Source organism: Macrobrachium nipponense, chromosome 2, assembly GCF_015104395.2.
Source record: "Macrobrachium nipponense isolate FS-2020 chromosome 2, ASM1510439v2, whole genome shotgun sequence".
NCBI classification, from domain to species: domain Eukaryota; kingdom Metazoa; phylum Arthropoda; class Malacostraca; order Decapoda; family Palaemonidae; genus Macrobrachium; species Macrobrachium nipponense.
Window position 1 is genome coordinate 59,326,590 of NC_087201.1, and position 22,498 is coordinate 59,349,087.

At 39.0% G+C, this 22,498-nt stretch overlaps 1 protein-coding gene across 1 annotated transcript in view; it reads left to right on the plus strand.

Moving 5' to 3' along the window:
• Positions 1–22,498, plus strand: part of LOC135220624 (transmembrane protein 104-like) — a 137,601-nt gene that overhangs the window by 28,544 nt on the left and 86,559 nt on the right. The window contains exon 2 of the mRNA XM_064257934.1: positions 1,951–2,072. Coding sequence (XP_064114004.1) covers positions 1,951–2,072 — 122 coding nt within the window. The remainder of the gene's footprint in view (positions 1–1,950; positions 2,073–22,498) is intronic.

Below are 22,498 nucleotides of genomic sequence, written 5' to 3' on the forward strand. Positions count from 1 at the left end.
GTGTCCTGTCAGGGCTCTCAAGTTTTATTTGCAGAGAACCAGAGCATGCAGAGGTTCTTCGGAGAACTTGTGGTGCTCTGTGAAAAAACAGATCTTCCGATGTCGAAGAATGCACTGGCGTTCTTCTTAAGAAGTACGGTTAAGGAAGCCCATGAAAAAGTGTGGTGAAAGTGACATGGAGCTTCTGAAAGTGAAAGCCCACGAGTTGAGGGCTATTGCTACTTCGGTGGCTTTTCACAAGAATATGGCAATCAAAGACATTTTGAGCGCCACTTATTGGCGAAGCAATTCGGTGTTCGCTTCACACTACCTGCGGGAGGTGAAAGCAACATACGAAAATTGTTACTCGCTAGGACCATACGTCGCTGCAGACACTGTTTTGGGGGCAGGAGGTAGCGCTCATCCTATCCTTTAATGGTTTAGGGGAGTTTTTAACTTGTGTTATGGTTGTCGGGGTTGACCGCCTGCGGCGGATCTCCCTTCCATTAGCTTAGTCTATGTGGGATACTTTTGGTAGGCTACGCCAGGTGGTTTGGTTTTTACTTCGTTGCCCTCATTTGTATGGTCTATGGTCTAGTCACGTCGTGGTCTCGCCCCTGTTGACAGATCATCTGGAGTGCACCAGCTATATAGGTCTCTACCTCGCTGGCAACTCTAGTAGCACAACGCAGACTTACGCGGCAGTAACCTCGAAGTCAGCTTATGCTAACAGGTAAGGAATCAAGATATCAATTATCTGCATATATATGTTTCCTAAAATCTCTATTCTGTCTACTCCCACCACCAAAGGTGGGATTCAGCTATATATATATCTGACAGGTAAGTTTCATGCAACAAAATGATATTGTAATGATACAATTAAGTTTGTTCATACTTACCTGGCAGATATATAATAATCAAGTACCCACCCACCTCCCCTCAGGAGACAGTGGAAATAAAAAATTATGAATAGAAAATGGGAATGATTCCTGATACCCGCCTCCCAGCGGCGGGAATGGGTACTAACCACCTGACTCCCACTGCGTGTGTCGTAAGTGTTTAAATTTCTGTCGGATTCGGAAAAAATACAGCTATATATATATCTGCCAGGTAAGTATGAACAAACTTAATTGTATCATTACAATATCATTTTATCACTAGTATTACCTTTCTGGATGGATCTTCTGCACTTTCTTCTAGGCCTCTTGCCACATATCACTCGGTGGTTTCTTCCTTGAATAGTCGTGTTTTGCCTGTGGTCTCATTTTATATTACACTCTTAGGATCCCTGGTATTCACATGTACGAACACACTAATTTGTTCTAGAAGGTTCCATGAATATGCCCTGTTTGGTCCACAGACAAACACACGTCACAATCACATGACTCGACCAGCAGCTAGGTCAACTTTTAGGCTTGACAGTGTTTTACTATGTCTGCTGTGTCATTCAACCACTCAAAGTATTCGCTGATATGAAGCTTTCCACAACACTCGCAACTTGTTTGTTGAACATTCCACTCAATTTGTGACAATCTGTTGCACCCTATATTTAATTACTGTAGTTTTCAGTAGTGCAATTACTATAGATATTCATGAATATAAGTCAAAAACCTCCACATAGGTATATAAATGCTCATACCACATAGGTATATAAATGCTCATATTTTTTATGTGACTATACGTACAGTTTCCCATATTGTTCACACTAAACCTAAATGCTGTACAGTACTAAAAATTTACTTCTTGTACTTTGGTTCTGTGAATGCTTTTTAGTTGTATAGATTTAGAAGTTTTTTGTCGAGTTTTGTTTTTGTAAGCTTCCACATGGAAGTGTTAAGTACAATATACTTGGATTGTTTAGGTATGTAATGAATATGTTGTGCACGAGTAATTTTGTGCTTGACATTGTCTTGGTTCTTTAAGTGTGTGTGGATTTCTCTCTCATTAATGGTGTTTCTTGTTTCTTTGCAGACTGGCCTGATATATGTCTTCAATTTGATTGTAGGGACAGGATGTTTGACACTTCCTGCTGCTTTTGCCGCAGCTGGCTGGGCACTCTCAGCTGGTGGCATCCTGTTACTGGCAATTGTCAGGTAAGTGTCTGTACTTTACTACATAATAATATGTATGTTGTGAAGTGCTGGTAAGTCTTTAATATGTATTAGGCATTTTTAGTAGCAGGGTTTTAGAAGTTGGAAGCAAATTGCACAGGGCCATGCCAACAGAGATCGTTATCTAAGTAGAGCATTTTTATTTCTGCCGCAATATCCTGTCAGAGTTGAAAATGAAATGTGTTTTGTAGTAAAAATGATTGACATTCAGCATTAAATACTTTGTGGCAGTGTGGAACTTCGCATTATTTAGGAGCCATGGTGAAAGGATGGTCAGGAAGAAGTTTTTTTATATGGAAATTGAAAGTATTACTGTTGTTAATGTGATTGTTAGTGAGAATTGTGTTATGTTGAAATCTATAATTCATGGGCTGATTAGTGTGTCTATTTTTGTGTGTATGGAGTTGAATCTGATGCTCAATTGTGTAAGAATTACTGGGATGGGGCATTGCTTGTTTTATCTGTGATGTGTTGAGGGTTTGTCTTAGTTTAATTTTGGTGTGCAAGCCTTGCATGTTAGAATGAATTCAACTACCAAACTGTTAATGTAATATGAGTTAAAATAACAGCATGGTATGTGTAACACCAGTGAGCTGGGCATGTACATGTTTCTAAGAGGACACGTGAATGTGATGAATTTAGTACCCATGCAATAAAGATGGCAAGTTATGGTAGAGCAGTTATGCTGGGATGCAGAGTGGGCCATATGATTTTGCCAGTCTTTCATATAGAAAGCAATTACACTGACTTTCTGAGAAAATTTAGATAACCGAATAGGGCACAGGGACTTTTAATAAATGAAAGAAGAATCGGCTTGAGAACTTGTAAAAAGGGCCTAATTTTCGGGATTTTTAAGACCTTTGATATTTTTGTACTATAGAAAAAAATTTTTTTCTTCATAACAAGGTAGCACTGTACAGCAGTGGCTATCAGCTTCAAAAAGATATATAGTAACTGCAGAAAGGCTAGAGGCTGTAAGTACCTGTTCTCTTGGCTGGATGTATGAAGATCAGGGATGCTCAAATGTTAGAGATGGGACATGCACTTCAGTAGCAGGAGATTTCACATGCACTAGATGAATTAAAGATTTAAAGGCTCTGGAGGTACAATGGTGAATGAAGGGGTTAAGAGCTGGTGTGTGACAAATTAGTCTGTGGTCAGGTATGCAAGATCGGTACATAATTTGTTAAAGAAATTACAGTCCAGCTGGAGGATGGAATATCAAGTCAAGGTCAAGAATGTATGGCTACCTTTTATTAAAGGCAGTTGAACATATCTTAATATCCAGGGAAATGAGATTTCTTGCAAGATCTAAAAGTGAGTAGTGCAGTATTGTGGGGGGAATGACGGGCTGCTGATGACTCTGTTGGCACACGAAACAGTTGATATGAAACTTCACGAGAGGTTTGTCATGATTCAAAAAGTAAAATGGACATTTGGTTTTTTTTCTGTAGTCATCTTTGTTAGGAAGAATTACTTATTGGTGAAATGAGAGGCAGAGTAAAGTCAACACTAGTGTTCTCGCAGGATATTGGAATTGCCTTGGTGAAATGTATAGCAGGAGCTTTAGTGTGTGCCTGCAACTCTCATTTTCTATCAGAGGCTTCTTCTATCAAAGTCAATTCCATTCTCCTGCAAGAAGTCTGTGACTGACATTTTATGGCTGATTTTTATCAGCTTACCTGAGTAGAAAACTCATAAGTTTGCACTGCTTGTTCTCCATAGACTTCACATGTTCCATCTTCCTCGGAATTTGAGCATCAATTCCAACAAAACTTGGCATAAAGCTTTGTTGGAATAAAGGAGATTCAAGTTTGTCAAAATATTGAGCCATGTCCATTCCTAAGCGATTATTAAGAAATGGTGAAGAAGGGGTGAAGTCATTTGAAAATAAATTTTAGAAGTACTTGGCCAGAAATGATAAAACTCTTAAAAATTTCTGAAGGTAGTATAGCTTGAAGTTTCATTTATTAGTCACATTGCTTTAACTGGCTTTCAAGAAAAACAGCAACATTGATAATAAAATATTCTTTAGAAAGAGAATTCATTGGAAGTGGCATTTGGAGGATAGTAAATAACAGGGGTTGGAAGGGTGCATCATATGAATGTCGTTTTTGCTGTATGAGGTGGCCAAGAAAATGCAGAGCGCTCAGAAATGGTTAAGCAAAGGGCCCTTGGTAACTAGCAAATTAATGCTTGTAAGGTACCAGTGAAATAGAACAGTTTTAATTGAAGGGGGGGGAGAGGGGGGGGGGGGTTGTTCCAGTGACGATCCATGCATGTTGTATAAGGTACCATTATTCAAGAGGACCACTATAAGACTGACCATCTCTCTCTCTCTCTCTCTCTCTCATCTCTATATGTGTCGTCTCTCCTCTCTCTTCGTCCTTCGTCTCTCTATGCTCCGTTTCTCTCTCTCTCGCTCTCTCATAGTCTAATGATGTACATGAATAAACTATTTATACACATTTAATATATATATGTATATAATATTGAATTTGTGTATACATAACTTGAATTATATATATATATATATATATATATATATATATATATATATATATATATACACTGTAGATATATTACATAGTACAGGGGCGTTCATAGACATTTTTGGGCCCCGGGGACAGAGTCCCATTTGGGGGCCCATCTTATTGGGTGGGAGGCGAGTGAAGCCAAAGCATCTGGGGGGGTTCGGGGGAGGGACGCTGTAAGCCCCCCAGGAAATATTTTTGAATATGAGCAATAGTAGGATCATTTTAAAGGCACTTGTAAATGCAAATTTCAGAAATTTTATCTCTTTAAAACTAGGTGTACATTGAATAATTGAAGATCCACTTTTAAAACTAGGTAGTACATATGTAGTACATTGAATAATTGAAGATCCACTTAATCCAGTTAAACATAATGATAAATGGCAAAAATGAGGATAACAGTAATGTACTCTGATGGCCAGATTCATTGAATCATTTGAATGTGTATTATCTGGGCAAATGGGGCCATTATGGGGCCCTCAGAGGATAATTAGGACCCCTATAAGCAATAATCAATTGCCTTAGATCGGCCCTGTCCTTACCCCAATCAATGTTACCCATCCTCCTCCGATCCGTATGAAAAGGTCTACGATTTGGAGGGGGTCCTGGAGAACCTTATTTCTTTTACATAACATTTTTGTTCACAAAACTGGAAAAAGGGGCCCTTTAGTGGGCCCCAAACTTTTGGGTCCAAATATAGATTATGCCCTTGACCATTTTGGCGCCAATGGATTCAGCTTGTCCTGTCATAGCAGCAATGTTTAAATTTTGCATTTTGTCGCCCCTCCCCCACTTTTGGGCCAGGAGGGCGATTTCAAAGAGCCCCCCCCCCCCGAGGAACGCCACTTACATACTACTAAACGTGTGTTTTTTTTTTTTTTTTTTTTTACCATACCAGAGAATAATTTTGGTTTTAGCGAGTTTATTGGATGAGGTTGCTAGGCCAATAGGAGTCACCACTGCACCTGGCCTATCTTGGTGGAGAGTAACTAGTTTTAGCTTATTTAATAGGCGTTCTTTTATTTTCCTTGTAAAATAGAGAGAGAGAGAGAGAGAGAGAGAGAGAGAGAGAGAGAGAGTTTAGAGAGAGAGAGAGAGAGAGAGAGAGAGAGAGAGAGAGAGAGAGTTTAGATCTGTAAGAATAAGACGCATTGTGTATATGTATCAAAGGATATTTGAAGGACCTTGTAAGTATCCATGATTTATAAAAAAAAACATTTGAGTTGAGAAGGGGAGGCCACTTAGTTTTTTACCTTTTTACAGAAGATGAAATTTGCAAATAAAATTTTTTGTTTTTTGGAAACGTATTGTAGGCTGCTCACGATAAAAATTACTTTATAAAAATTACGTAATTAGATATTATTTTTAATGTGGATAGTAGAGATGGTAATAAATACTGTGCCTGTTATGATAATGAAGGTTTAACTGAATCACGTTATTCTTGTATGCATCGGTAAATTTGAATGGAAGTTCAATGTCCCTTCGAGATTTGTGCTCTAACGAACACAGGCGATGTCCTCCACACCCGTGTAACCGACAACGCTATGTAGCATTCCCCTCCTCTCCTCCGCCCATATATATTGGCAGGCGTATATTTGTGGTCCGCTGACCGCGGTCATAGTGTGAGTGTACCTGTCGTATGGAGGAATGCTGGCTGTGTACGCAGATATAGCGTCCCCTGCGGAAAGCATTCAACATTTTAGTAATATTAACTTAGATAATCTTTGAACTGAATTTGTGGGTTTGCATCACTCAAAATATATTTTTCTCTGTGTGCATGTCTTTAGCAGTGCAATTTTTAGTGAATCAGGGTTTATGATTGGGCTTTTTTTAAAAATGTGCTTGGGTGGTATATGAATGGAACCCGGCGATTTTTTGACAGTTGCTCATTGACCGGATAGGTGTTAGAAAAAATAACACGGCCATTTAGATGTAAAGAATCTGTTCTCTCAGTATAAACACTTATTAATGTAAGGTTGTGGTTGGGAAAAAAAAGTTAGTTTCACAGACATATTAAAGGTGTACGACTCCTTTTATCATGAACAGCCAGTGCAAATGACCTTGTGAAATTAACCACTTTTAGATTAGTATGTTATTGTTGTTGTGCTGAAATCACTGATAAAAGTCGATAGAAGAATAAATACGCGTAGAACTTTATTATTTGGAATGTTTGTTAAGGAAATGATATTATATTAAAGAGTAAGTCTATAAAATAATTCTACAAATATCTCTATGTTTTAAAATTAAAGACATTCTTGTTGTTAGGCTAATTGTGAGAGAGCTCGTGATGTCATTTGCGCGCGCGCACACATTGCACCTGATACCCCGTGTAGTATTGGGCTATATTGGTGTTAAATTCCTAACTTGTTTGTTAATATAATATGGGTATTTATAGAACGTACAACGTCTTTTCAGAAAGTTTTTATGATATTGAAATTAAATATGCGTATAGTGCTATTACACTTCAGTAAGGATGGTGACAAGTTCCTTGTTTCGCTTATCCGTTACCGACCTTAATTTCTGTTATCTAGCGGCTGGTACCTATTGTCGGTATGTATGCCGGCCGAGATTTAATCTCAAAATTCTGGTTAGGCTTAATTAGTAGCTTCGTGTAAAGTTAATTCAGATTAAAGCTAAGACCGCCCTTGTATTTATTTTAAAGATATTTCCTTTTATTTTATCAGTACACGGCAAATTATATATTGAGTCTGTCTGTAATGGCAGGTGGTATAAAAACGAATAATTTACATAGCAATATTTAGCAGTTTTGACGCAGTTGTAAGTGAGAAAGCGAGGCAGATGCCTGCATAAGTGTGGTAGTTTCCACCTACTTGTGGTTAAAGGTGGACTTGCTGTGGAATATCTAATCTTCCAAGCGACAAGAAACACTTGGTGATAAAACCAAAATCAACTAGCTTCGTGTCTACTATGAGATTCACAGCCGGTGTTATAAAATTTTATCAACGTACCTGACAAGATGACACTTTGTCACAGGGTAGCTTACTTCCCTACCTAATTTTTGACTGTAGTATACTGTATTACGAGATGTGCGTAACACCGACTTCTTGTAGACATCGCCAGCAAACTCAAAGGAATGGCTTTCGAAGATACTATATTGACGTAACTTATGACATCATTAACTTGCCTCTTCCTCGATGGATAATTAGCAATTCGTGAAAAAGTCTCAGCTTCGGGCAACCCCTTGTTTACACTTTGTAGTAGTAGCAGTAGTTATATAGGATTTATGCCATGAGGTCGAGTGCTAGAATCCTTGAAGGAAAGGGTTTCCACAAGTAATCCGAGAAATTACTTTCTATCACTATTTCTCCATTGAAAGATTATATGATTAAAAATTAGTTAGCCAAGTGAAGAAAACTTTGGCATTCGTCTTGACTCCTTTGATATTTTTCCTAATATGACAGTGACGATCATTGTAATAAATAGATAAGATTATAGAATTTAGACTTCATGCCAAGCACTGAGACCCATAGAGGTCATTCAGTGATGTATTATAATCCATGACTTTTTTTGGCAAACCATTTTTAATGTTCTGCAAGTTATATTTTATTGCGAAATCAACAAATAGTGCTTTATAGAGCATATATAATTATCTTTCTGCACCTTATGGCAGTCAACAAATGACGAAAACTTGGTAGACTTGGATGTCCGGGTGCACTTCTTATCCAAAAAAAGAGCCCTATTATTCATTTGCCTTTTTAAGCTTACGTAGGGTTTGCCACGGGCTGCCTCACTCCTAAACAATTGTGGAAGTCGAATCACAAAAGCTCTCCTGCAACCACGGGGACAATGACTTATCATAGCCACCATTCTTAAAGCGTTGGCAAGGTACGAATATTCAGTCAGAATTTCAGAGACAGCCGTTTGTCGTCACTCAGCACCTTTTGGGAGGAGTCGGGACGTCGCATGTTTAAGTCACGTATAACTTTGAACCCATACATTGGTGTTGCGTCACTGGCTTCGGCTGCTTTATTTTACTCTTATGAATATACTTGTTTCTAATATAAATAATAAAAAATGCTGCCGAAAATTAGGTAGGTATGTAAAGTATACTATGACTAAGTAATATCTTTGTCAAATGCACAGAAAAAAAGTTTTTCCGAAAAAACACTGGGACAGAGGCTCCTAATCTCATAGTAGGGTGTTTTCAAAATACACGGTATTTGCATTTGCAACGTGCCTACTTTCTACAGTTAATTAAACTTTTGGTAATGTTTGTGCCCTTTTGCCAATTAACTTAAATGTTTTAATGTCTATAGTCAGTTTTAAGGTAAAGGGAGAAGGTAGAATGGAATCATGGCTGTTATCATCTCGTAATATGTCGTTGGGAATCCAAAATTTTTTCGAAAATTTATTAATTTCCTCATTTCAGTGATACACACTATCACAGTTGGTAAAGCTCATTGATATTTTACATGTGCTTTAGACAAGAGTTGAAACTGTTTAGATCAATTGGTTGTAAAGTGTCAGACAAAACGTGATTATCATAATGTATGATGCAAAGCCTTATGTAGCCTGTAGTTAGAGATCCTCTCCTGAAAATTCATGATGTTGATCATAGTATGCAGATTTAATAATTTTTTTGTTAATCGAACAGAGTGAGCATCTGAAGAATTTTGTTGACCTTGCATTAGACTTGGATGGGCCTTGTAGGTATATGACCCTTTCACAGTGAAGGCCACTAAACCGTATAACTTGTAAACCCGAAGTGGTGGTGAATTTAAGTGATTGGTGTTAAAATCTCGACTCTTATTTTAAGAATAAATATATAGTTAACAGTATTTAAGATCATAACATTATTTCAGCTATTCCACTCGGAAGTACTGTCTCTAGACCTACTGTGTAGTATCACATTAGAGATTGAAGGAGGTTGAGAATAAACTTTCAGGCAAGGAAGAAAAGGCTGTATGAAGAACGGAGTCATCTGTGTATTATGAATCTTTATAAGGTAGGCCGTGTATGCCTAGACAAGAAGGGTTAACTTGACCCCAGTGATGAAAGGAAGATAGATCAGATTCTGAGGGACTGGAGTCAAGGCAAGGGCCAGTTCCGGCACTGCTGACTGGTTATGTAACCGAAATAGACGCTCCAGACAAGGCTATGCAAACAGGCTTTAGTAGGGGATTGTAACCATTTGAGGGTAGTCTGATTAACAGAACCCAAACTCTTATTAGAGAGGTGATATTGAGAACAATGACGTAATATTCCATTCATTTCATGGTAAGATAATTGATCTAATGTAGTGAGGTAGGATGGGAAATTATCCAGTGAGAGGAAATTGTTTGTGTTGTAAGTTGGAACTTTTATGAATTTCAAACGGTATATAATGTACATGGAAAGCAATTTAGATGCTTTATTCTTCTTAATTACTGGCTGTGGACGTGTTTTTTTCCTTATGAAAAATAGATAACGTATTTAGACATACAATGTGTTGACAGCCCTTCCCCTCCCCCCTTTTTTCATGGCGTAATTAGTTTTTGGTTGAAATATTTCGTTATAGATAAACTGACATTTCAGTGTAGAAGGCATTTTTCATAGCCAGTTTTGCTACGGATCACAGAAGCGAGAAATCGGCCAAGGTAAAAACGTTAGGTAGCCCCAGTTACTATTAGGCGTCGCGAACAACTAAAATGAGTGGCAGGAACGCGAGCGATGTCAGTGGGTGTATGAATGACGTCACTCAGTCAACAAAGCTCTTAGGAAAAGAAAGGAGGGGGAGGAGGAAAGGCAGTCTCTGGTAGGTCTTCTTGTCTTCTTAGATCTATTTGTGGAATAATTCCCTTTGCTTCACTTAAACTATGGCTGCATGTCCAACTTTATTCCAGGAGCAAAACGTTCTAATAAAAGGACTAATAACTAAAGAGATATCGTTTCCTTCACTCAAGAATTTGTCTATTGAATTATTGTTATAAAGCATTCTTCATAAATATATAAGAACTGTTAGTATTTTGAACACGAGCGTTTCCCATCTGTTTTTTTTATGTTAATTTGTAGGTAATTGAATATTCAAATCTAGTTTCGACGTTTAGGATGATAGCAATTCATATATCGGATTGTGTTATTCTGCATTTTATTAGTGAGGTGGTCTAAGGCTGGAAGCGCGAAGAGAAAGTTATAAATTGTATCAAAGCTGAAATGAAAATATTTAAAGACCAAAACGCGGACTTAGCACTATTAAATTCCATAATTGTTAAAGTACAGACGAGATTCTAATGAAGCAAACGTGTAAATATTTCCGTGGAACTCGAATATATTTTTCAACAAATCATTTTGCTTGAATAGGGAAAAGACGACGACGTGGCAGTGCCAAGTTTTAAGGTAATGCATGATAAGATCTAGTGCAGTGGTTCTCAACATTTATGTGACCACGCTCCCTCTAAGAGTCGGTTCTTTCTTCCACACCCCCCTTGCATATGTGAGTAAAATTCCCTCCTAGATTTGAAAAAGAAAGAGAAAAAGAAGGGGTTTCGAGGGATAGGGAGGGAGGTCAATATTTACAAAACATTGCAAGCCCGACGAGCCTAACTAGAGAAGTAGACTATAGGAAAGTAACGTTATATGGTAACGTTATATGGCGATACTTTTGCAATTTTTCAAAAGCTTCTGAATATTAGTTCCTCACTTTTGGTAAGAGAATAACGAATATAATTAGCAAATTTTTTTCTCAATTTTTCCCTAGGGCTCGCGCCTCCCCTGGAAATTGCTGACGCCCCCCAGGTTGAGAATCACTAATCTAGTGTTTGTGAGATTGATGTTGTTGAAGTCTTGAATGGCCTCCTTTGACTCAAGGTCGGGGTTTGCGAAATGTTATGTCAATTATTGCTAGACGGGGGTCGTACCGGAAGCCCAGGATAGTTACGCGTAGCAGACTGGGAAGAATGTTATGACATCTTCCAACAGTTACTTCAAACTACCTTTTATACAGTAGATATCTCAATGTCCCCTCTGGGCAAGCTGCAGTTTTGTAAGCTCTCCTTGTAAGGATGCAGATAATTTTTTATGTGATATTTTAGGCAGTCTGTCAAACTAAGCACTGGGGCGCCATGGGCCATTCAGCGTTTATGGCAGTAGCGGTTGGACACCAAGTTAAAGAAAGCCAGAAATTGAAGGGGATCAATAATGAAAAAGATCTGAAGTTGGATCAAGCACAACCTCACTTGGAAGACATAGTCAGAGGGGTTGGGCTAGAAGACTGAAGAGAGGAAGTGGGGAGTCAAGTAAATGGTTAATAAGTGGGTGCAGCCTCCCGAGGGACGAGCGTATCGCCTACAGTGTGCCGCGTGAGGTGCATTGGCGGCATCACCTACCTACGGGGTGCCGCTGTTTAGGACTTCCCACAGAAAGCAAAGTCGTAGTTTTCATGTCGTGCGCCGAGTAGCATCAAAAGTCTTGTTTTGCAAGATGTAGTGGCCCCAGTTTTAAGGTGTTGCTTATCATTCCGGCGAAGTTGGTGGGTCTTGACCACTAACTAGCCGAAGGCCGATGTGGAGTTTGGTTGCTTGAAACCAAGTAGTACGCACACCTTGAGCAGTAATACATATAACCATTCAGATGATCGCAGGATATTCCTAGAACTGGTGACTGATCCTGATGAACATGCTTGCTGCGTCATTCGGTAGTTCCTCCCTGATTTTAAATATGCCTGAATGCTTGGCGATTTGTTGTCGTGAAACTGCCACCATGACTACTTCTAATTCTGTCATTCTTTTAAATGATTGGAATCTCACAAACCCGAGCCATGTTCAACGACCCAATTTAATTGGTACCATAATCTGTGTTTTCTTTGCTTAGTTCATTTTAATTTTGAATTACCTTTGGCGGAGGTATGCTCTACGCTAAAGCAAGGTCGCCAAGTATATCGGCAGGAGCAGTCCTTGTGATACAATATATGCATAGTTTCAAACAGTGTTATTCATATACATACGTATAAGTCTACAAAGTCATGAATATAATGAAAAATTTTAAAGGGGAGAATAATCATGAATGATTTTGTTAGCAGGATAGCGATTTTATTCGCAGGAGGTAAGAGTGAGTGAACGATGTTACTTTATATAACCTGCTGACAAAAATGACTGAATTGTGTCAATAATAGTTAATACGCTCTTAACGATCTTACCGTACAAGTAGAGCGTTTGGTGAGGTTGACCTTGACAAGTAGTGCGGCCATGAACGACCGTTTCTCTGTGGGAGACGTGAGGCACCCAACCTCTGGTAGGGAGAAGTTGGGGGAACCCGTGGTGGGGGGAGGGGGGCCGGCTAACGTAAAAGATTTCAGTTTTCTAGTGTTTGGGGGGCTCTGGTGGGTGGTGCTGTTCAGATTCCTTTTCAGATCTGCCCAATATGACCTCATCGTAACCGTTCCTTGTGACGTCATTTTAACCGCCAGTCCGTCAATGATGTCATGGCACGTTTATAGCGTAGCGTAGCACCCAGGCCGGATGTTGTTGGGTCTAAACTGGTTGCTGGTATTCCGTTCGTGGCTATAACTATAATTATTCTGAGCGTTTTTTTTTTTTTTTTTCCTATAGTTTTTGTCGTTTTTATTTTCAATGAAACATTTGTAGCTATATAAAAAATTTCTTGTAATATTGTGAATTTTGCCAAATAAAATGTGTAGCTACCATGTGCAAAGAATTTCTTACCTTATCTTTGTTTTTAATGCGAAGAAATATGGTAACTCGTTTCGGGGATATGCATTGAGAAAGTTTGTTAGAAGCAGTATCGTTTTGTTACGAACTGTTATCATAAGGATGTAATGCTATCATCGTCATAATGATTTCGAGCTATTATCCCTCATTTTTTCTTTTTCTTTAGGAAGCAAATATGCAGGCTAAGGTTGGTAATATTCCATTGTTTTAATCTGGAGATTTTTGGTGATATCGTGACGATTTAAAGGTCAAAACTTTTAGAATTTTATCCAAAGATTACGGAAGCAATTACAGTAAAAGGTATCTTGTCTTCAGCATTCCCTCGTCAACGCTTTTTAATTTTTTTTTTTTTTTTTTTTTTTTTTTTTTTTCTTCCTAACCGGTTTTCAAGGTTAGATGTGAGCTTGCAAGTCCCTATATTATTTTTCTCAAAGAATGACCAAACAGATATGTAGGTATTTTTGAGATTGTTTATAATTTTCCTCATGTTTTATATATTACTTAGGCGATTATTTTCCTTAATGTTTTGTATTTTACTTGGAACTGTTTCATACAGTCACTCGGCAATTTAGAAGTTAACACATTATTCTGCTCAATTTTTCTCTTGACATTGGTGAAACTTGTAGAAAGGCACTTCACTGAGTTTGGTCTGTTTCCCCATGTATCTTTAACCCCGATTCTTTTTTGAAGGTTTCATGCCAATTAAAATCAAGATTTTTGTTCTTACTCAGATTTTAGCGATACTTTGTAGATAAGAAGCTTTGGGGCACATGATTATTTTCCGATATATATATATATATATATATATATATATATATATATATATATATATATATATATATATATTTTGCCTCGACCAAGTTTTAAAGGTAACAAGTCTTAAGAGGCGGATTTACCCCCTGATTCCGTTGAAACTTTTTGCAGGTAGGGATATTCAAGGTTGGTCATTTTTATTAAATGATTTTAGCATTCACTCCCTCGTAATATTTGTCAGGATGTGCAATACGTTCTAAAGTGGAAATTACCGATATTGTAGGATGGATTTTTTACCCTCTAAATTTTGTAGAGAAAAGTAATTTGCTCATTAAGTCCTCGAAAACCTTGTAGTATTATTGCCGTGCATTTCTAGTTCTACTAACAAAATATTTGAGTAATCGCAATTTTTTGGCATTAAGTGATATGCTGTATTTCGTAACTCATTCCATTTTGTAACATCCGTTTGTAGCAGAAGTATAGTTATTATTTCTCATCTTTTCAGTTGTAAAGATTTAGTCTTGTCATTGCTGTCAAATCCGCTCTGTGTTATTTGTTTAGGTAAAGCATCTAGATCAAAATTTACTTTGTTCGGAGCAGCCATGTACTATAATAACCTAATAATATATAATAATAATAAGATAATAATCTAATAAAAAATAATAATAATAATAATAATAATAAATGTTATTGTCAGCTCAAGGATTATACAAAGATATACAAAGTACAGAAATTAACATACACAATCTAGATACAACCTAGATACATGAGATAACATAAAAAATGAAGAAACGGCAATATCCACACAATTGCTGGAGTAGTAGAAAAGATAGTAATAATAATACTGGTACTAACAGTAATAATATTTAAAATACAAAAAGTTGCTATGGGGCAATAGTATAAAATTGAATTCGTATAAATTTTGCAGGAAATAGTATAGGTACTTACAAGGTCCTTAGGTGGTAAAATGAGGAAGTGTTAGGGAATTGGAGGCCGCAAATACTAGGCTCTCTAACCGAGGGTAAAGTTGTTGTTATTGACCAGAGGTAATTGATTTTGTTTGATGTTGTCATAGTTGCTTGTCGTTTGGGTGTTCGTAACAAAATTGATCAGCTCTTTGAAATTGAACGGGAAACCGTTCACTATACAGCCGTGCAGTTATCAATAGTCTGTACACAATCCTTTCATTTTTCTGTAAACAACGCTGTAACCTTCCACGTATCTTTCCTTGATAGTGACCCTCAAGGGTTTTCGGGGTCGTTGTCTAGGACTCATAACTTCTCGGGGCCCATTATTTTTATGATATTTACAGTTTTTGTTTGTTTTTGCGGTCATCTCCAAAGGGCTTATACTAAACACGACGCGAAGGTGGATACATTCAGAGTTCAAACAATCATTTGTTTTGATTCGTGCATTTCCGTCAACTCTGCTACTTAACACGCTCGGCTAGTCAGCGAGTTATACCGAGACTTGGTTAACACCATGACGCATCTTGTTTCAGACATTGTTCCCTTTTAAGATTTTTCCCCCATCTATTTACCGTAGTCATTGTTTTCTACGTCTTTTTATTTTCTTGTGGGATCGTGACCTCCAGACGGTAAATTCATGAATTGGTTTATCCGAAATGTAGATTCTTATGCACGTCCATGAGGCACTTGTTCCGAGAATATATAGTGGGTTGTTTCTGCGCTTGGATTTGCTCCTGACCAGAAACATTTTTCTTTCTGCTGTGTCAGCGTCATTTCCCCCAGGCAGTCACGATGCCAGATCACCTCCAGTTACCAAGGTGTTAGCTGATTTTATCTGGTCGTAAGACCCAGGGGATAAGTTCTTTTTTACAAATTTGTATGTTTACTAATTTATTCATATTAAATTAAGTTTTTACCTGAATTGGATTCTCCCGTGTCGTCCCCCGAAATTATTTATAGCACCATAAGTTGCAGGGATGGTCGATGCAATCAAACTGTAGCTTTCATTTGGTTTAATGGCTTTCTTAAACTCCCGGACGCAAGTCGCACTTGTCCTCTCATTGGAGATTCCTTTTCTCCTCATTGCAGTTTGAGTTTGACAACTGGAAGGGAACAACTTGCGTGAATTTCTTCAACTTGTCTTTCTGTCTCTGGTGATGGAGTGATTTATATAAAAAAGAAAACTATTGAGATGGTTATTTGTCTGCCCGTCCGAACTTTTCTGTTCGCCCTCAGATCTTAAAAAGTAATGAAGTCAGAGGGCTGCAAATCTTCAAACATACCAAATTGCAGCCCTCTATCCTCGTTTTTTTTTTTTTTTGTTATTTCATTTAAGGTTAAGTTAGCCATCAGGCCGTGTCTGAAAGTTTCAAGGGCCGTTACTAAGAGTTTCATGCAGCATTAGACAGTCCCATTAGACACTGCAAAGTCTATAGACCTTGATACACTACAGAAAATTCGATTGCTCCTAAGAAACTTGGGCGCATTTTTTACTTTATTTTTTATTGTTTAACTGTTAATACCGGGTTTTTAATTCTACTTATAAATTGATAGTGGACATAGAAATAAAGCAGTAAGAAGATCGTCATTGAAGGATTATGTAGGGCTGCGGCAATTAATACTTTGTATATTCTTTCGTATGTGTCTCAAAATTAAGATCTGAGCAGCTGTCCGTTCCTCGGAGTCTTCAATTTTTCCGATACCGCTGTGGTGCAAGGGGATATGATGATTTCTGTATTAGTTGCACTGGTTGCTTATGTAAGCTGGAATAATGTATAGGGTCGTTATGATTCATTAGGTTATGAAGATTGGATGTCCAAAGTATTTGAAGGGATTTACTGTACGTCATATAGCCCAAGAATGGGGTCAACACCAGCTACAGATGGTTTTAAGATTTTCGTGTAAAGATGCCCTCATAATATTTATTTTGGATCCTTTAAATATGCAGCCCCAAGATTTTACAGTGAGATTTTAGGACTGAAATTATCAAGTCTTATTAGGGAGAAAATGGAGACCTGTTTATTTTCTGAGTGTTGTGGTAGTGTGGATTTGACAGTTATGTAATACGCCGTATATATTATTAATATTAATATAATTGGAAAAAAGGCTACTGTGAATATTAAGAGGTCAGCCGTGTTCTGGGCTCGTACTTACGGTCTGTCGTAAGTATTTACATAGACCGTGCTCGCACAGTACAAAGCCAGTGTTCATTATTCGGACTTTGTTTAGTTTTTTTATGTTGAATAATTTTGTTTGTCTGAATCTATGGTTTGCCATCTTAGGGAAAAGTCTAGAGACACGATTTTGTTTTGACCGGTATTCTCTGTAAATTTCCTCATGCAAAACTTCATACTGTTGTCGCTAGTACGTGCTTATTTTTGTTTACCCCTTGAATGGGGAAAAAAGTAATTCGTATTTTGTTAGGATGTTTGGACATGAACAGGTTTTGACACCGGCGGCGTTCCAAACAACATTCGATGCTCTCTGGTTGACCTTGCACGCAGCAACCGATTTTGGTTAATTAATGTCTGAATCTCTCACATAAGTTTAGGAATTCAAGGTTAAATATTTTTATAGTTTGTGGGTTTGTAGAGAGCCGGTAGTTCGTAAGATACGTAACGATTGTGGTTGCACCCATTGTGACGTCACCACTTCCCTTTTGTTTTGTAATCAATAATGATATCAAATAAACTTCTCGCTATTCTTTCTTCGTTGGATGAATTGTTTTTCTGTGGGAACGTGTGTAGCTGAAATGATAGTATCTTGAACCGTAATTAGCGATTCGCGTAATGTAATGTATCATGGGCGCTATCTATTATGTTTGAGAGCCGGAGAATAGCTGATGGCGACGGCGTCATTGCAGAACGCGGCTTGTAGATTTCGATATTGTAAACAATAGAAGGGGACCCGGGAAATTGACGAAATTTCCGCTTTTGTTTTTTATTTTAATTTCCACGAGAGGTTACTTACAATGCTCCTCGACTTCATGGAAATTGTCAAGGGTATTTTCATGACGTCACAAAGTTGTCGGCCAATGGTAAAACTCGGTGATGCCGTCATCGTCTGGATGTCCAGAACGTCTCCCCTTCTCCCACTTATTAAAGAAAAAATGAATAAATAAATAAATCGATAAATAGATGAAAATATATCAAAATGCAAGAATAGTTTTAGGGTAGTAATGCCTTGCATTTTAACTTATAACAAATGAAGTTCCAACTGCACTATGTAGGCTGGGAGGCTATATAGTTTCATTTTTCTTGCTATAAAATGCGTTGCTGGGAAATGAGCTAAAGTTTCCCTTCTTGTTGTGACTTTGGAGCTATTTCTTGCCGCCTTTTTTATTTTTAAATTATGTAGCGTATGGAAGTAGCTTTTCATTGTTCTACTTGTGCTAGTCTTCAGTTTGAATATTACTCTAGGTTGCCGTTCGTTGCGAGCATTTTATTACAAACAGTGTGAACTGGGTTTCTTATAAGTTAATGTTAATATTTAACCATCAGTTTTGAGAATGTTTATTTTTTTGGTAAGGAAGCTCGATCTGTTAACATTTAAAATGAAAATTTAAAGTTAAAATCTGTATAAGAAATTGGGCTTCTGTTGTCTTTGGTATGTAACTCCTTATGAGGATAATGCCGTCATTACACCGCATGTGATGCAATGTAGGCATTACTTGAGGTTCTTTGCTGCGTCCCTCCGGTCCCTAGCTGCAACCCCCTTTCATTGCTTTTACTGTACCTCCATTCACATTCTCTCTCTTCCATCTTACTGTCCACCCTCTCGTAACAATTGATTCTTAGTGCAACTTCGAGGTTTTCCTCCTGTTACCTACACCTTTCAGACCTTTTCATTGTTAATTTCCTTTTCAGCGCTGAATGGCCTTAGTTGCCCCAGTGCTTGACACATAGTATGCCAAATGCCTACAAATCAGTTGATCAATCTTTGGTAAGTTACTTTTATGTTCTTTATTAATAATTTTGTAAAGCTGTATTGTGAAAAGTTCTGTAACTTTCATGTCAGTAGACGTAAAAAGATGAAAATAGATTCGTAAGATGGAATATCCCCATTTAAATATATCATATTCTTAAAGTGCTTAATATGTGAAAGGAAGTGCAGCCTGAAATTAAACTTGGTATAGCCAATCTTAAAAATGTATAAACTTGTGTTTTGAAATCTAAGAATAAACAGCTGAGGTCAAACAGTAAGGAAAAATTTTTTTTCTTATGGAAGGCACTGATATATTTGTGTTTATTCAGCTGTTTACTGGAAATTTTTTCCTGTAGAATACTTTGGAAAGTGCTGCTGATTTTGATTCCCTAATCAAAACAGTTCTTTTTTTTTTTTTTTTATATCATGATTGTGAAGACAAGTCAGGCATATTCACTGTTGAATGTTTTTGATATTACTTGTGTCAAAACAAGAAAAATGAGAACTCTATTACTGCCTTTGAGTATCTTCTGTAAAAACCTGAAGAAGGATGCTTTACTTCAACTATTGCACCCTTTTTCAACATTTTCAACACTTCCTCCCAAAGAGCTAAGAACTTCGGGGAGTCACGATCATACGTTTGATTGAGAGAGGGTATGTCCGAGAGGGGGAGAGAAGTTGAATGGTAGTAGATATCCCACCTGCAGAACATATAACACCCATTTCTCCACTCCATAACTTTGCCACTTGGCCCACTGGCCTGCCAAGCATCCCCCTACTCGTGGCAAAGGAAAGGGAGAGGCGCCCACTCTATTGATGACTCCCTCTGCCCCTTCTTCTAGAGCTCCTCCCAGGCTTGTAGGGGCAGGCTTGAAAGGGACGCTGCTGCTTGCTAGACTTAGCCTGAGAGGGGGACTGAGAGACCCTCACCGAAGCAGAACCCTTAGGGGATTTAACAGGCGAAGATCTTCTTACCTGTCGCTAAGGAGGAAGAGGAGGCAGGTGTCGTGAACGTGCCTCCGACTTGGATACCGCCTGATGAATTAACCTGTCCTTAGTATCTGTCCGTCTTTGGTCAACCGTATTCTCTAATTCAGTCCTCGGGAACAGAAACTGCAAATCAAGGAGATCCCTATTTCTGAGCGCTGATGAAGAGTCAGAGTCCACTGGACTCACCACCTTGGACAGAGCTGCGTCTCTCCTGGCTAGGAGGAGGTTGGCCCACAAGTTTGCACTGAGGCGGGCCAGGTAAGAAAACGCCTTACCACCGGACTGCAACAGTGAAGTGAGTGAGGAAGAACTCGCTAAACCGCCTACAGACCTATCCGAAGCAATTTTGGCTATCGAGGTGGACCACAAGTCAAGACATGAGACCGTCTGGAAGATGGAAACCACCATAGTCTCCATAGCTAAGGCCTCTTGTGATGACAAGGAAGGACCTTCTGACCTAACCTGCTCTAGGGTTAGACAAGGTTTAAGACAAATCACATCCGGGTTAAGGTGACGAGGCATCAAATGAACTTCATTAGTTGAGTAATACTTCCTATGCTGCACGAGAGGAGGAGAAAGAAGCTTGGATGACCCCTTGGAATGCAGAGAGCCATCGCAGTCTGAGACCAAAGCGTTCACACGTTACAAGACGGACTGAGCATGGCCTGACAAGGGAAGTTCAAAAGAAGTTCTAGGATCCTGATGCACCCAGCAAGGCCTCTATGCATGTAGGTGTAATAGAAGACTGAGCTTGCATCCTACACGCAAGATTGTTGAACTCATGAATGAGATCAACAACCTCCGCAAAGGAAGATAAAAACTCTTGAGTGTCTCCCTCCTCCTGCTCTGGCAATGGTGACCAATGACATGAAGAAGGCATGGCAGCAGCATCTTCGTTTTGCAACACCACTGATGAAGCTTGGACAGAGCTGCGTCTCTCCTGGCTAGGAGGAGGTTGGCCCACAAATGTTGCAACAACACTGATGAAGCTTCCCTAGGAAGCCTAGCATTCCAGACATTATTAGTAGGAGAGAAGTCTCTAAAGCTCGAAGACCCTGCGACCGAAGGTTCCTGAGCGTCATTATGCAATGACACTTGTGCACGGCCCTGGCTCAAACCGCGTACAGGCTTGTGTGAAGAGCCACATATACCATCACTGACACGATCATGTACATGTATGTCAGGCAAAACATGCACGTGTTCACGGGAGGAGTCACGTACATGGTCATGTGACGAGTTGAGTACACGTCCGTGAGATGCCAACCGAGCACAGTCCTTAGACAAGGAAAGCTGGCGAAGAGAGCTATTCAAAGGCGATTTACTTCTTAGGTTAAGGCCTCTTCCAGGAGAGCGAGGAGCATGTTCATGGACCAGGTAAGCCTTAAGTTCCCGACTGTCAACCACAGTCCTGTCGAGTGAAGAATCCTTAAACACAGCTTGAACCACTTCCGTCTCTGCAACTTTCGACCTTTTAATCAGTGCCTTATTGTCCTTATGCCGAAGAACTGGAACTGGAACAGATGAAGAGGGAGTACCTCCAAGATCATCAGCACGTACATGCAAGGATGAGACAGTCTGCAAGGAAGGTGAAGACTCAACACTCATACTGTCAGGAACACGTCCATGAGGAGAGACATGGCTGTGAAGAGAAGACGACGATGCAATAGCAGCACACACAGGAGACACACAACCATCTAATGGAGGGAAGGATGCCTCCCTTCCTAAAGCTTCACTGTCAACCTCGCAAACACGAACCTGCGATGGAGAAGCATGACCCTGCGGGGAGGCGGCGAAGCACACACCTCATTTGCACAAACATGGACATGCATGAGGGAGACATGGTTGTGACAGGCAGAAGGTGATGCACTCCTTCCCAATGAGATCTCTTAGAAGCAGGAGGTGGAGAAGAGACCTTATGTTTATGATCTGTTGTCTTCGCAGCGAAGGCAGAAAACCTCTTCCAAAAGTCCAGCCTCTTGAAGACCGCTTGAAACAACGCCTCGGATGACTCAGGAGAGAGGACAATGACTTCATAGTGGGAAGCGATGACGTCATAGTGATGGGAGGATGAGCTGCAGCTGTATCTGATGTCATAGGCTGAGAGGGTGCTGGGAGTGATGTCACGACATCTCAATGACCAGCGCTAGTTAATGGCCTCGCTGGTGGAGCAACAAGGCACAACCCAGAGACTAGGCGAGGCTCCACAAGATGGCAGCATGCAAGAGCCAACGTAGAGGAGTCCTATTGTTTATTCTTTAGACCTCAGGTTTGTTGGCTATGAAAAATATAAATTGATTAAAAGTTTGTCATTTTGAACTATTTTATTCTTAAAAACAAGACAAGGATTTTATGTTTTGATGAGGAAGTTCATTCAGGCTCCAGTTGCTGTTGAATAGTTCCTGTACCCTTAGTAAATTATAAAGATGATAAACACATTTCCCATGATCTTCATAACAAATTAAGCTCACCACAAACTTGAAATAACAAAAATTCATATATGTATAAGCTTTCAGAAGGGATCATTGCCTTCTATCTTGCATAAAAGATGTTCCCTTTGATTACTTCAAGTTTTT